Source organism: Odocoileus virginianus, chromosome 1, assembly GCF_023699985.2.
Source record: "Odocoileus virginianus isolate 20LAN1187 ecotype Illinois chromosome 1, Ovbor_1.2, whole genome shotgun sequence".
In the NCBI taxonomy this organism is placed as follows: domain Eukaryota; kingdom Metazoa; phylum Chordata; class Mammalia; order Artiodactyla; family Cervidae; genus Odocoileus; species Odocoileus virginianus.
In genome coordinates this window covers 50,679,723-50,698,910 of record NC_069674.1, presented here as the reverse complement: position 1 = coordinate 50,698,910, position 19,188 = coordinate 50,679,723, and the positions used below count along the sequence as shown (strand labels likewise).

Below are 19,188 nucleotides of genomic sequence, written 5' to 3'. Positions count from 1 at the left end.
TACCCAGGCATGTTTCCTCCAGGTCCAATGAAGGTCTTAAACATTAAGTTAAAAGGCACTGGAGGGGAGAGATCATTTCCAGTGGTGGGAGATTTTACATTGTAGTTTACAAAAAGATCTGCAAGTTCTTGCTGTCCATAGTTCTCGAGCTAAAGAATACATCAAGAAAATGATTACTGTAAAAGACTGAGAAAAAACAAGGCATAACAATAAAATATTATATATAAAACCCCACCCACCATTAAAATTCAGCCAAAATAAAAATATCAGATTAACCTAATCTTCAAGATATCTATATTAAAACCATACCCAATTTACATAGTTTACATTCACCAACAGAGAAATGGAGTGTCTTTGTAGAACTGACCTAAATTTACACGCGTACCATTTCACAATGAAAGGCAAAATATCTCTTGTTCAATTATAATAGTTATTGGTTGACAAGAATCATGCAAATAAGCTTACACAATGAATTTTACTACTCTGTATACTTATGAGTCAGGTGCACTTCCCTGTCTATTAATTAAATGTGCATGTAACTTTCCTCTCCCATTAGATATTATGGGAGAAGCTTGAAGGCAGAAGCTGTGTATTATTCACTTCTGCATTTTCAATGCACTGCACATCCTATACATTGATGATCAATGCCAAACCCTCTAAAATGATATATGATCTCCAATTCAAAAATCTCGAATGACTATAACAAACCATCTAATAGTAATGAATATTTAAAACTTAAAAAACATCTAATAAAAATAATTAGATAAATCAACTAATGATTTATGGCCATTCGGGATCAGAAAATCCTGAGTAAATTGCCCAACTCCAATACTTATGGGTTGTGTGATTCAGGATCAAGTTCCTACCTAACCCCTCTGAGCCTGTTTGCTTATCTGTAAAATGGGGTTAACAGAATCTACCTCGTTTCTTGGCCACAGAGGGTGAATAAATGACTTTTAGATAAACTATTAATATCACGCTTCATAAAGCTGAGAAGGAATCACAAGCATTAACAGATGCAGAAAATGCTATTATATGCTGGAACACCAGGCCCAGGAAATCCTTTGGGGCCATTTCAGTATCAGGCCACTTCCATGGGTTTCTAACACTTCACTGAAGATTAAATTGACAAGAATACAGAACTGACCCTTGAACAACACATGTAACTTATAGCCAGCCCTGTTTATCCACAGTTATTCTGTATCTGCAGATTCAACCACTTAAAAACTGTGGAGTACTGTAGAATTTACTACTGAAACACATCAGAGTATAAGTGGACTCACACAGTTCAAACCATGTTGTTCAAGGGTCGACTGTGTCTGTGTGTGTGTGTGTGTGTGTGTGTGAGAGAGAGAGAGAGAGAGAGAGAGAGAGAGAGAGAGATATCACATATATGTATGACATGGCAATCAAAATCCAAACTGTTCTCCTGGAACATGTACCTGATGAAACAGAAAGTCAGTGCTCAAACTATAAATTATGACTTAACAAAACAACTACTTCCTGTTTCTAACAATTTATTTGGAAATGAATGAAGCTGTTAAGATCAAAGACACATACACACAAAATCCCTAATAAATCTAAAATTATGAATTCAAAAGAGAATAATTTAGGTGTAATCTGAGGTGCTTTTCATGTCTTCTTTCTAGTAAGGGTCATGTCTTTAGAAAAGGAAGGAAATGAGAAATGAGGGTGTGGCTGTAACAGTATCAAAGTACAAGAATTCATTTTCTAAACCATAAGCAACAATGTGGAAGAAATGAGTTTCAAAAAAGGAATAAAATATACTTCATGTGGCCCAAAATAAACTGGCAGATGAGCCAACAGCCAGATTAAGAAGTCTTTCAATTTAAATAACGAAGGAGAAAATTTCTCAGCTAATGTTGGGAAAGCCAGATACTGCAGAGGAAAATTAGCAGGTTTAAAAAAATCAAGGCAATGGTGGAGAAATGTCCAGTAATTTCCAGCAAAGGAAAGCAGTATTAGGAAGTCCTCAGTTTAGTCACTCAGTAGTGTCCGACTCTTTGCAACCTCATGGACTGCAGCACGCCAGGCTTCCCTGTAAATCACCAACTCCCAGAGCTTACTCAAACTCATGTCTATCAAGTCAATGATGCCATCCAGCCATCTCATCCTCTGTCGTCCCCTTCTCCTCCCACCTTCAATCTATCCCAGCATCAGGGTCTTTTCTAGTGAGTCAGTTCTTCGCATCAGGTGGCCAAAGGGGAGTTTCAGCTTCACCATCAGTCCTTCCAATGATATTAACGACTGGATTCCAACATTCCAATATTCCAATGAATATTCACGATTACGATTGACTGGGTGGATTTCCTTGCAGTCCAAGGGATTCTCAAGAGTCTTCTCCAACACCACAGTTCAAAAGCATCAATTCTTTGGCACTCAGCTTTCTTTACAGTCCAACTCTCACATCTATATAGGACTACTGGAAAAACCATAGCTTTGGCTAGACGGACCTTTGTTGGCAAAGTAATGTCTCTGCCTTTTAACATGATGTCTAGGTTGATCATAGCTTTTCTTCCAAGGAACAAGCATCTTTTAATTTCAAGGTTGCAGTCACCATCTTCAGTGATTTTAGAGCCTGAGAAAACAAAGTCTGTCACTGTTTCCATTGTTTCCCCATCTATTTGCCATGAAGTGATTACACCAGATGCCATGATCTTAGTTTTCTGAATGTTGAGTTTTAAGCCAACTTTTTCACTCTCCTCTTTCATTTTCATCAAGAGGCCCTTTAGTTCTTCTTTGCTTTCTGCTGTAAGGATCGTGTCAACTGCATGTCTGAGGTTATTGATATTTCTCTCGGCACTCCTGATTCCAGTTTGCGCTTCATCCAGCCCAGCATTTGGCATGATGTACTCTGCATATAAGTTAAATAAGCAGGGTGACAATATACAGCCTTCATGTACTCCTGTCCCAACTTGCAAGCAGTCTGTTATTCCATGTCCAGTTCTAACTGTGCTTCTTGACCTGCATACAGATTTCTCAGGAGGCAGCTCAGGTGGTCTGGTAGTCCCACCTCTTGAAGAATTTTCCAGAGTTTGTTGCGGTCCACACAGTCAAAGGCTTTGGCATAGTCAATAAAGCAGAAGCAGATGCTTTTCTGGAACTCTCTTGCTTTTTCGATGATCCAACGGATGTTGGCAATTTTATCTCTGGTTCCTCTGCCTTTTCTAAATCCAGCTTGAACATCTGGAAGTTCATGGTTCACGTATTGTTGAAGCCTGGCTTGGAGAATTTTGAGCATTACTTTATTAGCGTGTGAGATGAGTGCAGTTGTGTGGTAGTTTGAACATTCTTTGGCATTGCCTTTCTTTGGGATTGGAATGAAAACTGACCTTTTCCAGTCCTGTGGCCACTGCTGAGTTTTCCAAATTTGTTGGCATATTGAGGGCAGTACTTTTGCAGCATTATCTTTTAGGATATGAAATAGTTCAACTGGAATTCCATCACCTCCACTGGCTTTGTTGGTAGTGATGCTTCCTAAGGCCCACTTGACTTTGCATTCCAGGATGTCTGGCTCTAGGGGAGTGGTCACACCATCGTGGTTATCTGGGTCATGAAGATCTTTTTTGCACAGTTCTTCTGTGTATTCTTGCCACCTCTTCTTAATATCTTCTGCTTCTTTTAGGTCCATACCATTTCTGTCCTTTATTGTGCCCATCTTTGCATGAAATGTTCCCTTGGTATCTCTAATTTTCTTGAAGAGATCTGTGCTGCTGCTGCTGCTAAGTCGCTTCAGTTGTGTCCGACTCTGTGCAACCCTATGGCCAGCAGCCTACCAGGCTCCTCTGTCCATGGGATTCTCTAGGCAAAAATACTGGAGTGGGTTGCCATTTCCTCCTCCAGAAGAGATCTCTAGTTTTTCCCATTCTATTGTTTTCCTCCATTTGTTTGCACTGATCACTGGGGAAGGCTTTCTTATCTCTCCTTGCTATTCTTTGGAACTCTGCATTCAAATGGGTATATCTTTCCTTTTCTCCTTTGCCTTTTGCTTCTCTTCTTTTCTCAGCTATTTGTAAGGCCTCCTCAGACAACCATTTTGCCTTTTTGCATTTCTTTTTCTTGGGGATGGTCTTGATCCCTGTCTCCTGTACAGTGTCACAAACCTCCATCCATAGTTCATCAGGCACTCTGTCTATCAGATCTAATTCCTTGAATCTATTTGTCACTTCCACTATATAATCATAAGGGATTTGATTTAGGTCATACCTGAATGGTCTAGTGGTTTTCCCTACTTTCTTCAATTTAAGTTTGAATTTGGCAATAAGGAGTTCATGATCTGAGCCACAGTCAGCTCCTGGTCTTGTTTTTGCTGACTGTATAGAGCTCCTCCATCTTTGGCTGCAAAGAATATAATCAGTCTGATTTCAGTGTTGGCCATCTGGTGATGTCCTTGTGTACAGTCTTCTCTTACGTTGTTGGAAGAGGGTGTTTGCTATGACCAGTGTGTTCTCTTGGCAAAACTCTGTTAGCCTTTGCTCTGCTTCATTTTGTACTCCAAGGCCAAATTTGCCTGTTACTCCAGGTATCTCTTGACTTCCTACCTTTCCATTTCAGTCTCCTATAATGAAAAGGACATCTTTTGGGGGTGTTAGTTCTACACTCAGCCTTACTTATTCATACACAAGGTAGAGGAAATCTTACTTCTTGGATGAAAAAAAAAAAAAAGCATTGGTTGGTTTTTTTTTCATCCAAGGAAGTAAATAAAATTTAAGAGATGAGCTGTGGTGGATTTCATGATCAAACATGGTGCTGGAGAAATACTTTGCTTTAAAGGATAAATGAGCTGAGAAATCAGCAACATTCACATACAGGCATGTGATCCTCCTGGGGCAAAGGTATGCAGTATTCATCAATTTTTAAAGCAGTTTGTGCCCCCTCCCCAAAAGGGTAAGAACTACTTCTGATATAGAAGGTATTTCTGCATTTGGCTAAAAGTCAGAATAGATGATCTCAATGCCTTCCCTAAAACTTGTCAACTTAAATACAAGACTAAAGGTCTACAGGAAAAGCAGGGGCCTGCTCCATCAGGTTCTAAGAATAGCACATAGTTAGGGACAGTCCAATCAAAAGTAGATCAAGTGGCTGATGAGACAGTCTCACACAGATGTCTGCCCCAAATCTCCACACTGAACACTACCCATCCTTAGACATTGTCCTGATTTTTGCTATTAAATTCAGAAAACTGGTTTCCGAGGAGAGAAAACTAATTTCATTCCGATTTACACTGACTTGTTAGTTCAACAGAAATAAAGGGCTAACCATAAAACACTGACAGAGAAAATAAAAACACAAAAACAGATGATATGAAGGACAGAAGGTAAGCTCTCCTTCTTTACTATTGTGACCAGGTCAGCACAACATGGAATTCAAGTCATCAAATGCTGAAAAGAAAGACAGCGCCTACCTGGGTTATCATGATAACGTCTCTCAAGTACTTACCTGGGCCAAGACACTTTCCATCTCTGATTTCTTCTCGGCAGAACACTTCTTATCAGACATCAATTTCTGTAAATGAGCTGCAAGAATAGTGTTGTACATGTCAATTTCAATCAATGGGAAAAAAGAACAATGTACTTTTGAGTTTCAACACTGGGCAGGGAAAAAAATGAACCCAAAGATAATGTCTTAATTTATGTGAATCCTATGGCTGATTTTACAGAGATAGGCATGATACTCTCTTGATTCTTTTGGTGACTTAGAATTTCTAATTATCTGTATATATGTGTGTGTGTGTATATATATATATTTCTTTTTTTTAAATAAGGGACTTGTTCTATATACTAAGATCTGTGCACTTTATTCTTTGTATATTATGTCCCAAGAAAAAAAATGCAAAAACTTGAGAGAAAAGTTTAATCCAAACCCTTTGCTTTGATCAATCCTACTTGAAAAGGTGTTTACCTGAGATGAAAAGCCATACCTTTCAATAGATGGTCAGCACGGAAACACTCTCCATTTTTTAAATCTTTCACCATGAAGTCAGCAAATTTGTCTACATGGCCAGAAGTCCTAAGTTAATACCAAGTCAATTAGTCATTTTCATACAGCTTAACACATAAATTTTACCTTTTAAGACAATCTCCCATCTACATATTTATCCATAGCTTACATCTGTGTATCTGACAGATGAAAGCTCCCATATCTATTATGGAATATCCCATGGTAGATAAAAATGTATGCCAAAGAAAATTCTTCCTTAAATCAATTCCTACCTGCTCCCCAAGTTCTCCCTTCCCTTAGGAAAAAATATATTAACTAGATTATACTTTTTCACAAACTGTCAAGGTCTGTGCTACTTTTCAGGATCAGTTACTCCACGCCTATCCCATTATTATTAGTGATCCAAGCAAAAGCCAAACCATGGGGAATTTGACTAGCCAAGAATTTGCGAGCACTCAGTATAGACATTGAACCTTAAAGAAAGAGTTTTCTGCCACTGAACCTGTAGGGACACCGGTATTATTGCTATGTGGCTCCTACTAGTGGAGCAAGTCTAATAGCTTGTCCCAATCTTTCAGATCTATCATCAAGAATTCAACTTATTTTAATTGCCTGAAATTATTGAGAGACAGCCTAAAGTACACAAAAGCCTCCGCTGGTGACTCAGATGGTAAAGAATCTGCCTGCAAAGCTGGACACCTGGGTTCGATCACGGGGCTGGGAAGATCCCATGAAGAAGGGAATGGCTACGCACTCCAGTATTCTTATCTGCAGAATTTCATGGACAGAGGGGCCTGGCAGGCTACCGTCCATGGGGTTGAAAAGAGTCAGACATGACTGAGAGACTAACACTTTCATTTTAAAGTACACAAATAGTGAAAATTAGCTCTTCAGCAGGCAATATTAAATGAAATGATGAAAAAGAGTAACAATTCCTCTTTCAGTTTCATATCTGAGAAATCCTGACCTGCTTTCAACAATGTTGGCAGGAACAATCTAAATTTCTGCATTGAAACGTCAATACAAATAATAGTATTTAATTTAAAATATGTACATAGCTTTGCCCAGAACTTCTGTGGATTTATACTAAAGAAATCACCAGGATATAAAAAATATTCATCTATTAGGATGTTCAGAGCAATCAAAACTCAGAAACTAAAACTTAAACACCTATACTAATGCACCAGCTAAGTAAATCATGCCACATCTGTAACAAAGAATACTATTCTGCCATTAAAAATACTCTTTAAGCTTATTGACATAATGTTCACCTATATTAGGTGAAAAAAAGCACTGTGCTACTACTAAACACCACACTATGCTACTCCTAAACTTAAAAAGAAAGGATAAATACAACATTTTAAACTGGCTATCTGTTGGCAACGACTATATATTTTGTTTTTATTTTTCAGATTTTCACAATGAACATGGGTAATTTTTTTAATCAAAAAGTTACTTAAGTATATAAATTAAAGCATTTCAGCCTTCAAAGTAGAAATCTTACTTTAAAACTGACTCAGGGGTGAGCATCGTACAATCAATCTCCAGGATCTGTTCCTCTTGAATAAAATGCTGCCTCCAGGTCTGAATAATATTGTTTTTTAAAGCACATCCAACTGGGCCAAAATCATAAAGACCACTAACACCTGCAAAATGAGAGGAAAGCGTACTCTACCTTATCACTCTGAACAAATCAAAGCAAGAAGACATCAGAAACTTGAAAGACTCACATATTCCGAAAAAATGTATTCAAGCCAACACTTCAAATCCCCCAATACTAAAGAGTCTTATCTCCTACTAGGTGACAGAAGTTTAAACTGAAAAGGTCTTACTCCATTTACTTTTTCTGTACGTGAAGGCTGAAATTTCAAGTAGGATTAGAAAAACCTAAAATTGAAAAGAAGTTCTTCCTTATGCAAGAAACAAAATGAAAAAGCAGATTATAGTTTTCTGCCATAGAAATGAGAAAATAAATTGCTGCATCAGTGGAATAACAATGATGCCCAATACCCCATTCTCCAATATAGTCTTGGTATTTGGGCCACTATTTAAACCTCAAGAAATAAAACATTTAGAGATCTGCTCAGACTAAAAATCAAATCAAGTTTTGGTGGTAAAGTATTGAAAGTTTAATACTGCTGCAATAATCTCCATTACTTATGAAAAATATCAGTGAGTTATATTTGTCTATATTAATTCATGTAGTGTTCAGAGGAATGCAGAAATTTATCTGCATAGCTAAGAAGAATTTTTCACCTGGCAGTTGCCATAATGAATAATATAGGAACTAGGGTTCACCACTGCCCTTGTGGGGAACGGCACATTACAGTTGGCCAGTGCTACAAATGGCCCTCTACTACTCCCAAGTCTCCACTGGGATTTTAAGAAGAGTCTGATTAAGTCCTAATGGAAAAGAAGCTGTCTTCAAGAATAAGGAGGGTAGAAGGAAATAAGAACTGATATCATACCAAATGAATGACTAAACAAATAAATGCAAGGTATCTATCCTCTGCTTTGCATGACCTGATACAACGAGGTATCAATTGGCAAGTTGTGCTTTTCATTTAAGAACCATATTAAAGCCATGAACAACACGTTTTTTCTTTCATTAATCCCCTACCTCCATAAATAGCAAAAGCTTGATCATAGAAAAACCTCCTCTTCAGGGTATCTTCCATTTTTGCTCTGTCTACAACATCATCTTTGGGCTGTAATGCTAGCTCCTATAAGAGATTTTTTAAGAGAAAATATGTGATTGAAGGAGTGAGTGGGAATTTCAGTTTACACACCTAAATTTGCTTTATTCTTCAGAATTCAATATAAAATTTATCAGACAAGATTTTCATACCCTTAAAACAATAGAAACCTTAGGGGTTTTTCCCTCTGAGTTACAGAAAAGATACCTTTACTTAACTATTTAGGAAAATGTATGACTATTTACAAGATTATAAAACTAGGCTTACTTAGATGTAGATACTGATAAACAGTATCTAAATTTTTAGAGGATCATTGTAGTGAAATAGTGACTTAAAACTAACTCCAAATGAGGAATTCTCTAGCTTCCCAGTGGATAGGACTGGCCGCTTTCACTGCTGGGGCTGAGTTCAACCCCTGACTGAGGAACTAAGATGCCACAAGCTGCTCAGCTTGGCCAAAAAAAGAAAAAACTCCAAACAACTTCAGTTTAGTGATGTGAGATAATTTGAAAGGTTTGCAAGCAGGTATCAGATGAATACAACTTTTCCTTAAAAGAAAAAATTTTTAAAACAGCATAACCATTATTTGTAAATATGAAAGAATTCACCAAGAAGAACACAATTGCCTTCCAGGGAAATTCATGGAACACAACCAGTCTAGGGTTTCTGTCTGGTGGGAGAAGGAGTAGGTTAGGGTGAGGAACGTTTTGTAGAAAAGCTGACAGTTTGAATCACACACTGAAAGGAAGGAGTCTTCCAAGTAGAGAAGGAGGAGAAGGCATTCTGGATAAAGAGAGATAGAGCAACTTTTAGATTTTTTTCTAGGTCTCTCCCACCCACAGAGACTAAGTAAAGATGAGCAATTCTATACCTACTTATGTTCCTTTCCAAGGATCCAAGACTCACCTTTGCTTCCAGAATCCTCTTCCGGGCTTTGAGCTCAGCTACTGCCTTTTCTACATCTACTTGGGGTGCTTTATCTTCTTTGAGTTTTCGTACAAGATCTCCCTAGCCAACAAAGAGAATCTGTAGTCATGATTGGTTTCAGAAGTAAAGTTAGAAATGTGCTTTTCAGCATGTCTTTTAAGCAGTATCTGTGTGAGAATGAGGAAATTCAAAGGTTTATTATGTGAAAGGTCATTATGAATACTGCAGGTCTCTGCCCTCAGCATGTATAATCTATATATATAGACAGGTACATAAAATAACTAAGCTTGCAGAGTGATTATTACTGGTTTGTTTATGGGGAGGAGATGCACAGAGGCGAGAAAAGCACTGATCAAAAAGTAAAAACCCTGGTGGTCTACTGGGTAATAATCTGCAATTCAGGGAGATGGGGGTTTGATCCCTGGTCAGGGAACTAAGATCCCACATGCCACAGGGCAACTAAGACCACGTGCTACAATTAGGCAGCATGCACTCTGCAACTAGAGAAAACCTGCTCCCTGCAACAGAGATCCAGCACAGCCAAAAAAAAAAGTAAAGAGCAAGAGAAGCACTGAGAACTCAGAAGAACCAATGAATTGATCACCATCTCCTTGAATCTCTCTCTTTTCTTGTGTACAAAAAAAAAAAAAAATAGACTGTTTCAGTTTTCTGCTTGCTTCTCTGCCCATTTGTTCTCACTTACCTTCCTCTGCCCTCTACTGTTACATTTTTTTCCTTGCTAATTTCTTTAGATTACTTTATTCACTTCCAACAACCTACCACCCATATACTGATTTTCTTACAGTAATGTGGTAGAATAAGTAATCTGAGAGAACAAACAAAACATTACCACATGGTCTGGGAAATTTCAAGATGAGAAATTAAAAGGTATCAAATTAACAGAGCCCTGGGGGGCACAACAGAAGCAATTGCTCTCTAAAGTAGACCTTCCATAGGCCTTTCAAGACTTTGTTTAAGATTACCAAAATAATAAGCACTCAGCTCAAAATTTTTAAAATCCACAAGGAAGAAAACCACCATGAGTGAGACTTGGCAGAAACAACAAATAACAAAATTAGATCCTTTAAAAGTATTAGAATGATCAAACATACTTTTTTAATGCTCAAGATGTTTAAAGTAAAATAAAAAGAGGAATCAAAAACATGAGCAAAGAATAAGAGACTATCAAAAACAATCAGGGGACTTGAAAAAAAAACCACATAGAACATTAGGAAATAAATCACTGAAATTTAAAACTCACTGGACAGTTTAAACAGCAGATCAGACAGCTGAAGAGAGAATTAGTGACTTTGCAAAGAAATTACCCCTGGATAATTTTCATTCCATGGAATGGAACAGAAAGACAAAGTTGCAAATAGAGATAATCAAACACAGAAAAGAGAATGGAAATGGGATACATATTCTCCTTATTCCCCTCTGTACTTTCAAACTGATTCCTCCTTTCTCTTTCTAAAACCCCAACTCCTTTAAGGGGCCTACCATCATCCTTTCCCCATTGTGGCTATTTTTCCAAGCTCCTGCCTACTTTCCTCATTCAGTGAACAGAACCCCCTCTCCTGAATTCATGCTATTTCAGAATGTCCCAGTTAGGAGGCAAAAAAGCTATTTAAAATTATCTGAACTAAGAACCTAACTCTGCTTATAAAGAGAAGTATTTCCCCAGTTTTAACATACATTGAATTTTCCAGGGATGCGCCCAAGAAAATGTAATTTAAAGGAAGACTAAAATCAACTATGCATGGGTCCTCAGTTGCTGTTATATGATACTCTTTGCAACTCGATGGGCCGTAGCCCACTATGCTCTGTGTCCATGGAACTTTCCAGGCAAGAATACTGGAGTAGGTTGCCATGCCCTCCTCCAGGGGATCTTCCCCACCCAGGGATCAAACCTGTGTCTCTTGCATCTTCTGCACTGGCAGGCAGATTGTTTACCACTGCGCCACCTGGGAAGTCCCCAAATAAACTATACCTCAACTGAAAAAATAAAAAAGGAAGACTATACCTTGCTTTGTTCGGAATTTTAGAAAGTTGCTATTGTCTGAAACAAAAAACAAAGAAGACATGTGACTACTGGCTATGCTGCTGCCCTGAGTAAACAATGCAATATATCTTTATCAATGTTCATGAATAGCAACTGTTTTCACAGTAAATCTGTATAGGGGTATAAGCATCTGCTTCGGAGAAGGCAATGGCACGCCACTCCAGTACTCTTGCCTGGAGAATCCCATGAACGGAGCCGCCTGGTAGGCTGCAGTCCATGGGGTTGCTGAGAGTCAGGCACAACTGAGCAACTTCACTTTCATTTTTCACTTTTCATGCATTGGGGAAGGAAATGGCAACCCACTCCAGTGTTCTTGTCTGGAGAATCCCAGGGACGGGGGAGCCTGGTGGGCTGCTGTCTATGGGGTCGCAGAGTCGGACACGATTGAAGTGACTTAGCAGCAGCAGCAGCATCTGCTTACTTCAGTATAACTTCCAGTGGAGTCATACCGCCAAACTTACATACTGAAATACATAGTATTTATTACAAATTACTTTTTATTTGTATTTAGAGCACTATGTGTACATATATTTTTCTTATGAAATATGATATTTCTGAGACATGAACTTCATTACAGGATAGTAATGAATTTCAAAATATGTGGTATAAAAGGGGACACTGAGTCTGAAATCGTTTAGAGAGTCACTGAGTTGGTTCTTCTTTTCATTCTCTTATTAAATACAAATAGGTCTGGTCTGTTATTATACTAACAGCTTTTAGTATCTTGACCTCTCTAGCTAAAGCAACATCCTCAGTCACCTTCTAATTTTAACTTCTTTATTACACACACAATACCTGAAATCACCCCATCAATGGATTGGCTTATTTATTTACATACATTTCATCTGTCCCTGTCATTATACAGCAGGTTCTTTTAAGACAGGAACCCTAGAATGTCAATTCTGGCACTCAAATATTTCTTGCCTGATATCACAACCTAAACCTAGCACAATCCCAAGCACTTAATACTTGGTAAATACCTAGTGGCTTAGTCTTTACACATTCAGAGCTTCTTTTCCCTTACTCTACCTGTCAGAACACTTGCCTCTTAAAGGTTCACTAACAGTGCCTTTTGATCGGGATAAGAACCTATGAGAGTCTGTGTTCTGAAAAGAAGGTGGCAAGCAGTTCTTTTGAATACCTACCTTTGTGTGTCAAGTACTGGCACTCCCATCTTTTCTTTTGGAGCTTTTCAAAGGACACTGGGCAAGCAAGGCCACAAGTTGGTAAAGGTTAAGAACTTAAAATTCATTTTCCTGAATCATTTTTGCCTGTTTTTTAAAGTTCAGGCATAGAATGAGGCACACATACATACATTTAAGGAGAGGCTCACTATCAACAGAAGCAGTGGGAGAGTCAGGAATCCTCCACTGAGTTAATCATCTCTGAAAATCTCAATTAAGAACATAATTGACCTACAGGGGTGGGATGAGGAGAGAGATGGGAGGGAGGTTCAAAAGGGAGGGGATATATGTATACTTATGGCTGATTCATGTTGAGGTTTGACAGAAAACAACAAAATTCTGTAAAGAAATTTTCTGTGAATCAATTTTTTGTACAGCAATTCTGTGAAGCAATTTATCCTTCAATTAAAAATAAATTTTTTAAAAAAGAAAATAATCAAGTTTATTCTGAATAATGGAATAATTAAAACCATGATTTATAATGATCTAATTCTGAAAACAAAAGTTGGAGTTGATCTAAACATGGAAAGAAAGTACTTATGGATTCCTAATTTCTAATTATTTTCTCTCCTCTTTCTTCACCACTGACTAGTGTGTGTGTGTGTGTGTGTGTGTGTGTTGAATGAGATCAATGTGAAATATCAATATTTCTAAACTACCTTTAAGATACATCAACTAGAAGCTTAATTTCTGCATAAATTCTTACCATAAAGACACAGATTAGAACTAAAAGTCTATGTTTATAAAATGAAATCATTACAGATGAGAAATCATTCCAACAGACCTTTTTCATTCATCCTTCATACATATTACATATCATGGTGCATATTCAGTCAGCCAAGAAAAACAAGAAAACATTATTTAACAATGTTTAACTTTATACTTATGGACCTAGAGGGTTCTTGTTAAGATTAATAAACTAATTTCAGATTCCCAAGTGTTTTACAACTATTGACAAAAACTTCATAAATGTATCATTTGTCCTTTGTGGATTAAGCAAGAGCTTTAATGGGCACTCTTAGTTCAGAAAATCAAAGCAAAGAAAAATCCAGGGCTCTAACATATCCCAAGACTGACTTTATTGGCCACAAATACTATCAGTTGCTTTTTTGAAGTGACAATCTTACTTCACTCATTTTACAGAAAATGAACGAATGCCCAAAACCCAAGACTGAATAACACTGTCTGTCAGGCATTTTAGTATGCTTCATTCTTGCAATTCAATCATAAGTGCTTTTCCTCAATCAACATACATGAGTATGCTTTATGCATACTTCCTCTTTTGTCACACAATATTAAAAAGATGTGTACACAGAGGTCTGAATTTAACAAAATTAGTAATTCTTACTGCTTTTTCAAGGACACTCTAAAGCAAAACTGAGAGAGGATTTTTTGGTTTGTTTTCAGTGTGAGACTGTGGTAGAGAATATGAAGGCTTAGTGTCCCTTACTTGGTAAGTGCTGCAGGCCAGCAGTTTTACTCACCACGCTTCGCACCATCACTGCAAATGTCCACAGAGTGAAAGATGCCAATAACATCTTAGTTTTATCATGAAAATGGTTTTGACCCTGGAGACCTCCAAGGGTTTGCAGACCATACCTTGAGAACCGCTGCCCTAGAGCCACTTCCCAAACAAGACACTCCAGGATATGTTCATCAGCATGGTGGTGATTGTGGTGGTGGGGTGGTATCAGAACATTTTTCAAATATAAAAGACTGTTCTTTATTCTGAGTTATGGCCTGTCCTATCTTAGGTATTAAAATATATTTTCTGTTATGAAATAAAAGGGGAAACCAGATGGTAGTTTCTTGATTGCACTGCTTTTTTTTTTTTTAATGCCCTTATTTGGCAAAATGGGGCTTCCCTGGTAGCTCTATGGTAAAGAATCTGCCTGCAATGCAGGAGACCCGAGTTTGATCCCTGGGTCAGGAAGATCTCCTGGAGAAGGAAATGGCAACCATTTCCAGTATTCCAAAATACTCCAGTATTCTGGCCTGGGAAATCCTATGGACAGAGGAGCCTGGTGGGCTACAGTTCATGGGGTCACAAAAGAGTATGACACGACTTAGCAACTAAACAACAAATCTGGTAAAATAAAGTCTGGCCACTGTATGCTAATTCCCAATTTTTTTTAGCTCAATGCCCTAGGGTGTCCTTCATCAAACAATTAACAGTTTCCTAGATGCTGTGAGGCCCTTTTATAAGCTCCAAAACTAAATTCTTCAGGAAATAACTAAGAATATGCCATGGTGAAATACATTTCAGCCAATCAACAAACCAAATCTGTAAAAAACAGCAGCATTCACATGGCATAGCAGATTGGCAAATTTATACAAACTAGCTATTTATTTGAAACACATGCCACTAACGAGACCCGTTATTAAGCATCTTACAAATCCCACTCTAAGGATGCCTTCAATTGCACAAACTTTGCAGTGGAAATTGTATCTCATTTCTTCGAAAACATTAAAAAAAAAAAAAAAAAAACAAGGGTTAACCAGATTATCTTTAAATTCCCTTCCAGTTGACCCTGAAATCAGTGCAATTCAAAGTCCCAGGTTGTTAACTGATTTATGTGTGGTCCTGAAAAATTAGGAAAAGAAAACACAAACTGACTTACATAGACTAACTTACATATTTGGAAAATAGCTTGAAGTACCAAATATCTAGCAATCAAGCCAACATAGACAATACACAAGACAGTAATAATAGCGGAAGCCTATTCCCCCATCAAAGTTTACTTCAGTTAACTAGTTCCAAAGTCTTACTACAGATGGATAATGTGCACTGCAGTTCCAGGCTAACGTGGCAGAGGGAGGGGTTTGGGTGTGCGTTTTTCCAAATTAGATGTATTCTCCCTTCTAAAGTGAAGGATATGAAGAAAGAGGGGGGGGAAAAAGTTGAGAGAGAAAAGACAAAGGAATCACACTTAATTTTATTTAAGGAGGGTGTGTGGAGGAAGATGGAGAATAAGCATTCATAAAGCTCTGATACAAAGAAAAAAGAATAAATGAAGCCCACAGTAAAACTTCAAAATTAAACAGTATAGAATCAATCAGGCTTAAACTAGAGAAAAGTAGATACAGTGGAAGAATTTGCCGAATTTTCTGCAGCGCTGCCCCAATGAATTATTTCTGAAAGAGGGATCCACCCTCTGTAGCCAAGGCAAGTTATTGCATCAGGCGCCGGTGCTGGAGAAACCCGTTGGGTGCTTCCTACTAGGTCATCTACTCTTGGGCTTCTATTCCGAGCTTCTGGTTCTACCTGACTGGATGTGAAAATACCCTGTCCTCTCTAAATTCTGATGTCCATGCAGTGCCCTAGGAAAAGGAGGCCTGGATTAAACCACCAAGCTCTCCAGCCCATGAAACCTCCCTCCCTTCCGCAAAATCAAATTTCAAAATGTTCCATACGAAGGATAGCTGCCTTCACCGATTAACTCGGGAACATTTACAGCTTCCCACGTTTACGATCTGAAAGCTCACTCGTTTCAAGTGGTCTTTTCGGAACCCAGAAAATGACAGGAGCGAAGGATGAACTCACATTATTAAAAGAGAGAAACAAAGTTCAAAACCTCCCCTTATCCAGGTTTCAACTATTTTGCTTTCTCAGCGGACCATTCGGCTAACTAAGCACCGAATGAAGATGTCAAGGAGGAAACAATATTTAAAGCATCTTGAAGATTAAAAAAAGAGAGTCAGGCGGTAAGAAGAGAGAACCCGCATCTTCTTCGACTCGTAACTGACCAGCGAGGAATTAGGAATCTCGCCACCCAGGAAGCACAAAGAACATAGCAGGGGCAGGAAATCTAAAATTAAGGTTATTGAGCTAGGACAGGGTGGAGAAGCTAAGGGTTACAGATCCCAGCGTCATCGGAGAGGGAAGAGGCACAGCAGTAACAAGGACTGGGAAAGGAGAACAGATCGCGAGAGAAGGGACGCAGAATGTCGAGGGATCCGCGGGAGTCACCCAAGGAGAGGGATCCACGGGAGGGAAGGTGGCCGGCGCACGCGGGGACCTGAGTCCAAAGTGAAGAAGGCGAGGAAGATGCCTGGAAACCAAGGGCTTCCAGAGAATGAAAGAGACGGGTAATCGATGAGGTGGACCGGTGCCCGGGAAAAAGAGAGAGAGAAGATGAGAAGGAGGGGACCGGGGGGAGGAGAGCCGGGGCTGACTGCAAAGCGCAGAATGCCGGTACCTGCTGGCGCACGGCTAGTCTGAGAGGTGCCAGCACCTCCTCAGCCCCGGCGCCGTCCATGCTGCTCCGGGAGGCGGCGGCGGGGAAAGAGGTCGTGGCGCCGCCGGGCTTGCTGATGGGCCGGCAGGGCAGGAGCGGAGGCCGGGCCGGGAAACCGGGTGGCGGCGACAGCAGCAGAGCGGCGCGGGCAGCTCTAAGCAGCGCCGGACGCAGAGAGGGCATGAGCCGGCGGCGCTGGGAGGTCGGGAGGGGGCGGCGGCGGAAGCGGCGCGCGCGGCCGGGCCGGGAGCATGATGAAATCGCCGCGTAAACGCCGCGGCGCGCGCAGCCGCACACTCCCCACCCCGCGACGCGGCGCCGGGTCGCCACCGGCCGATTCGACACAAAACCCCGGAAGGACCCGGAATCATTCAGAGCCCCGAAAGGGCTTGAGCCGCCTTGGGCGCACAAGAGGGCTGTGGGGTCCCAGGTAGACCCCCGGTGAACAGATTTGCACAATGCGTTAGTGGACATTTAAGTGGACATCTCAGCCCCGTCCGAGACACGCGGACTGAAACTCACGAGGACCTTCAGAGCACAGGCTTGTACAGGGGCACTGACGCTCTGGCCGACCCACAGGAGTACACACTTCTGTTTCCTTCTTTCGCCCCCTGGTTCTTAAAGGGTCACGTCCGACTCTGCGACCCCATGGACTGTAGCCCACCAGTCTCCTCGGCCCATGGGATTATTCAGGCAGGAATACTTGAGTGGGTTGCCTTTTCCTCCTCCAGGAGATCTTCCCCACCCAGGCATGGAATCCGAGTCTCCTGCATTGGCAGGCGGATTCTTTACCGCTGAGCTACCTGGGTAGACGTCAAAACAGATAGAGACTTAAACTTAGTGTTGCCCAAGCTCAGATGATTCTCAGATAAGGAAACAGGTCAAGAGAAGTGAATGATCTGTTCATCTTCACCCATCCATGCCTTCCCAATGTCAAGACAAAAGCTGAAGAAAGGGAGAAGAGGAATGATGGACTTATTTGGAGAAGATCAGTGCTGCCCATCCTTTGCTGGGTGAACAAGATTTGAATCAGCAAAGATGAGGAAAGGTAAGAGGCAAAGACATGAGAAAGGCTGGAAAGCGACACTGTGCTGGGGAGTGGAGAGGAGCATCCAGGTGTCCCGGCTTCGCTCTGCTTGGCCCTGCCTCAGCTGACCTGACCCGTGGTGAGGCCCCAGATGATGGACCCTCTGGAAGTGGCTTCTTCCCTCCCTCGGGCAGGTTGGCTGAAAAAGCTGGATTCTGTTTCCGCAGAGAGAATAGAAGAATAAGGAATGTGTTAATTTTAGAAATAGCATTACACACACCCACCAGAATGCCTAAAATGGAAATGATGGAAAATGCTAGGAGATGCTCAGGGACACTCCCACACAGCTGAGGGGAAGGTGGATTGGTACTGACTTTGGAGGATGGTTTTGAGGGTATCTCCTGAAACCAACCGTACACACCTTAGTCCAGAGTGGAGGAGGCGAGGAAGATGCCTGGAAATCAAGTCTTCCAGGGAATGAAAGGGATCATGGGCAAAGAGGACCCGGGCCCAGGAGTGTACAAGAGTACACAGGCTCAACAGACTAAAGTCACCTTTCCCAGAACTGTGAAAAGTTCATATTACTTCTCCTCTTTGAGCTTGTGTTTCTAGAGAAGTACACACAACTTAGCATAAGCAGAGCAGGTACAGAATGTTAAACAATTTGTATTCTTAAAACTTTTATTTCAAGATTGATTTTTTTGGATAGTATATGTACTTTCATTGAAGTATAATTAATTTACAATGTTGTGTTAGTTTCAAGTGTATAGCAAAGTGATTCAGTTATACATATATATATATTTTTCAGAGTCTTTTCTACTACTGATTTTTACAAGATACTGAATATAGTTCCCTGGGCTATACAGTAGGTCTTTGTAGTATAACTGTTTTATACACAGAGAATATATTTAAGTTTGTTAACCTGACATGAAACTTAAATATTGGGCACCTGCTAGATGATACTTCATTTAGTACAAGTTTTGATATTTATTAATCATAATTTTTATTTGGCTTTATTTTAACAGGTAATTTTATATTTTTAATTGAAGTTAAGTTGATATACAATAGTGTATTATTTCCAGGTATACAAGAT

General features: G+C 39.9%; 1 protein-coding gene across 1 annotated transcript in view; it reads right to left on the bottom strand.

Moving 5' to 3' along the window:
- Positions 1-17,325, bottom strand: part of GARS1 (glycyl-tRNA synthetase 1) — a 42,263-nt gene extending 24,938 nt beyond the window's left edge. The window contains exons 1-7 of the mRNA XM_070468121.1: positions 17,030-17,325; positions 9,564-9,665; positions 8,582-8,684; positions 7,466-7,607; positions 5,942-6,030; positions 5,461-5,537; positions 4-149 (exon numbers count right to left, since the gene is read on the bottom strand). Coding sequence (XP_070324222.1) covers positions 4-149; positions 5,461-5,537; positions 5,942-6,030; positions 7,466-7,607; positions 8,582-8,684; positions 9,564-9,665; positions 17,030-17,251 — 881 coding nt within the window. The 5' untranslated portion in view covers positions 17,252-17,325. The remainder of the gene's footprint in view (positions 1-3; positions 150-5,460; positions 5,538-5,941; positions 6,031-7,465; positions 7,608-8,581; positions 8,685-9,563; positions 9,666-17,029) is intronic.
- Between the last annotated feature and the right edge of the window lie 1,863 nt (positions 17,326-19,188).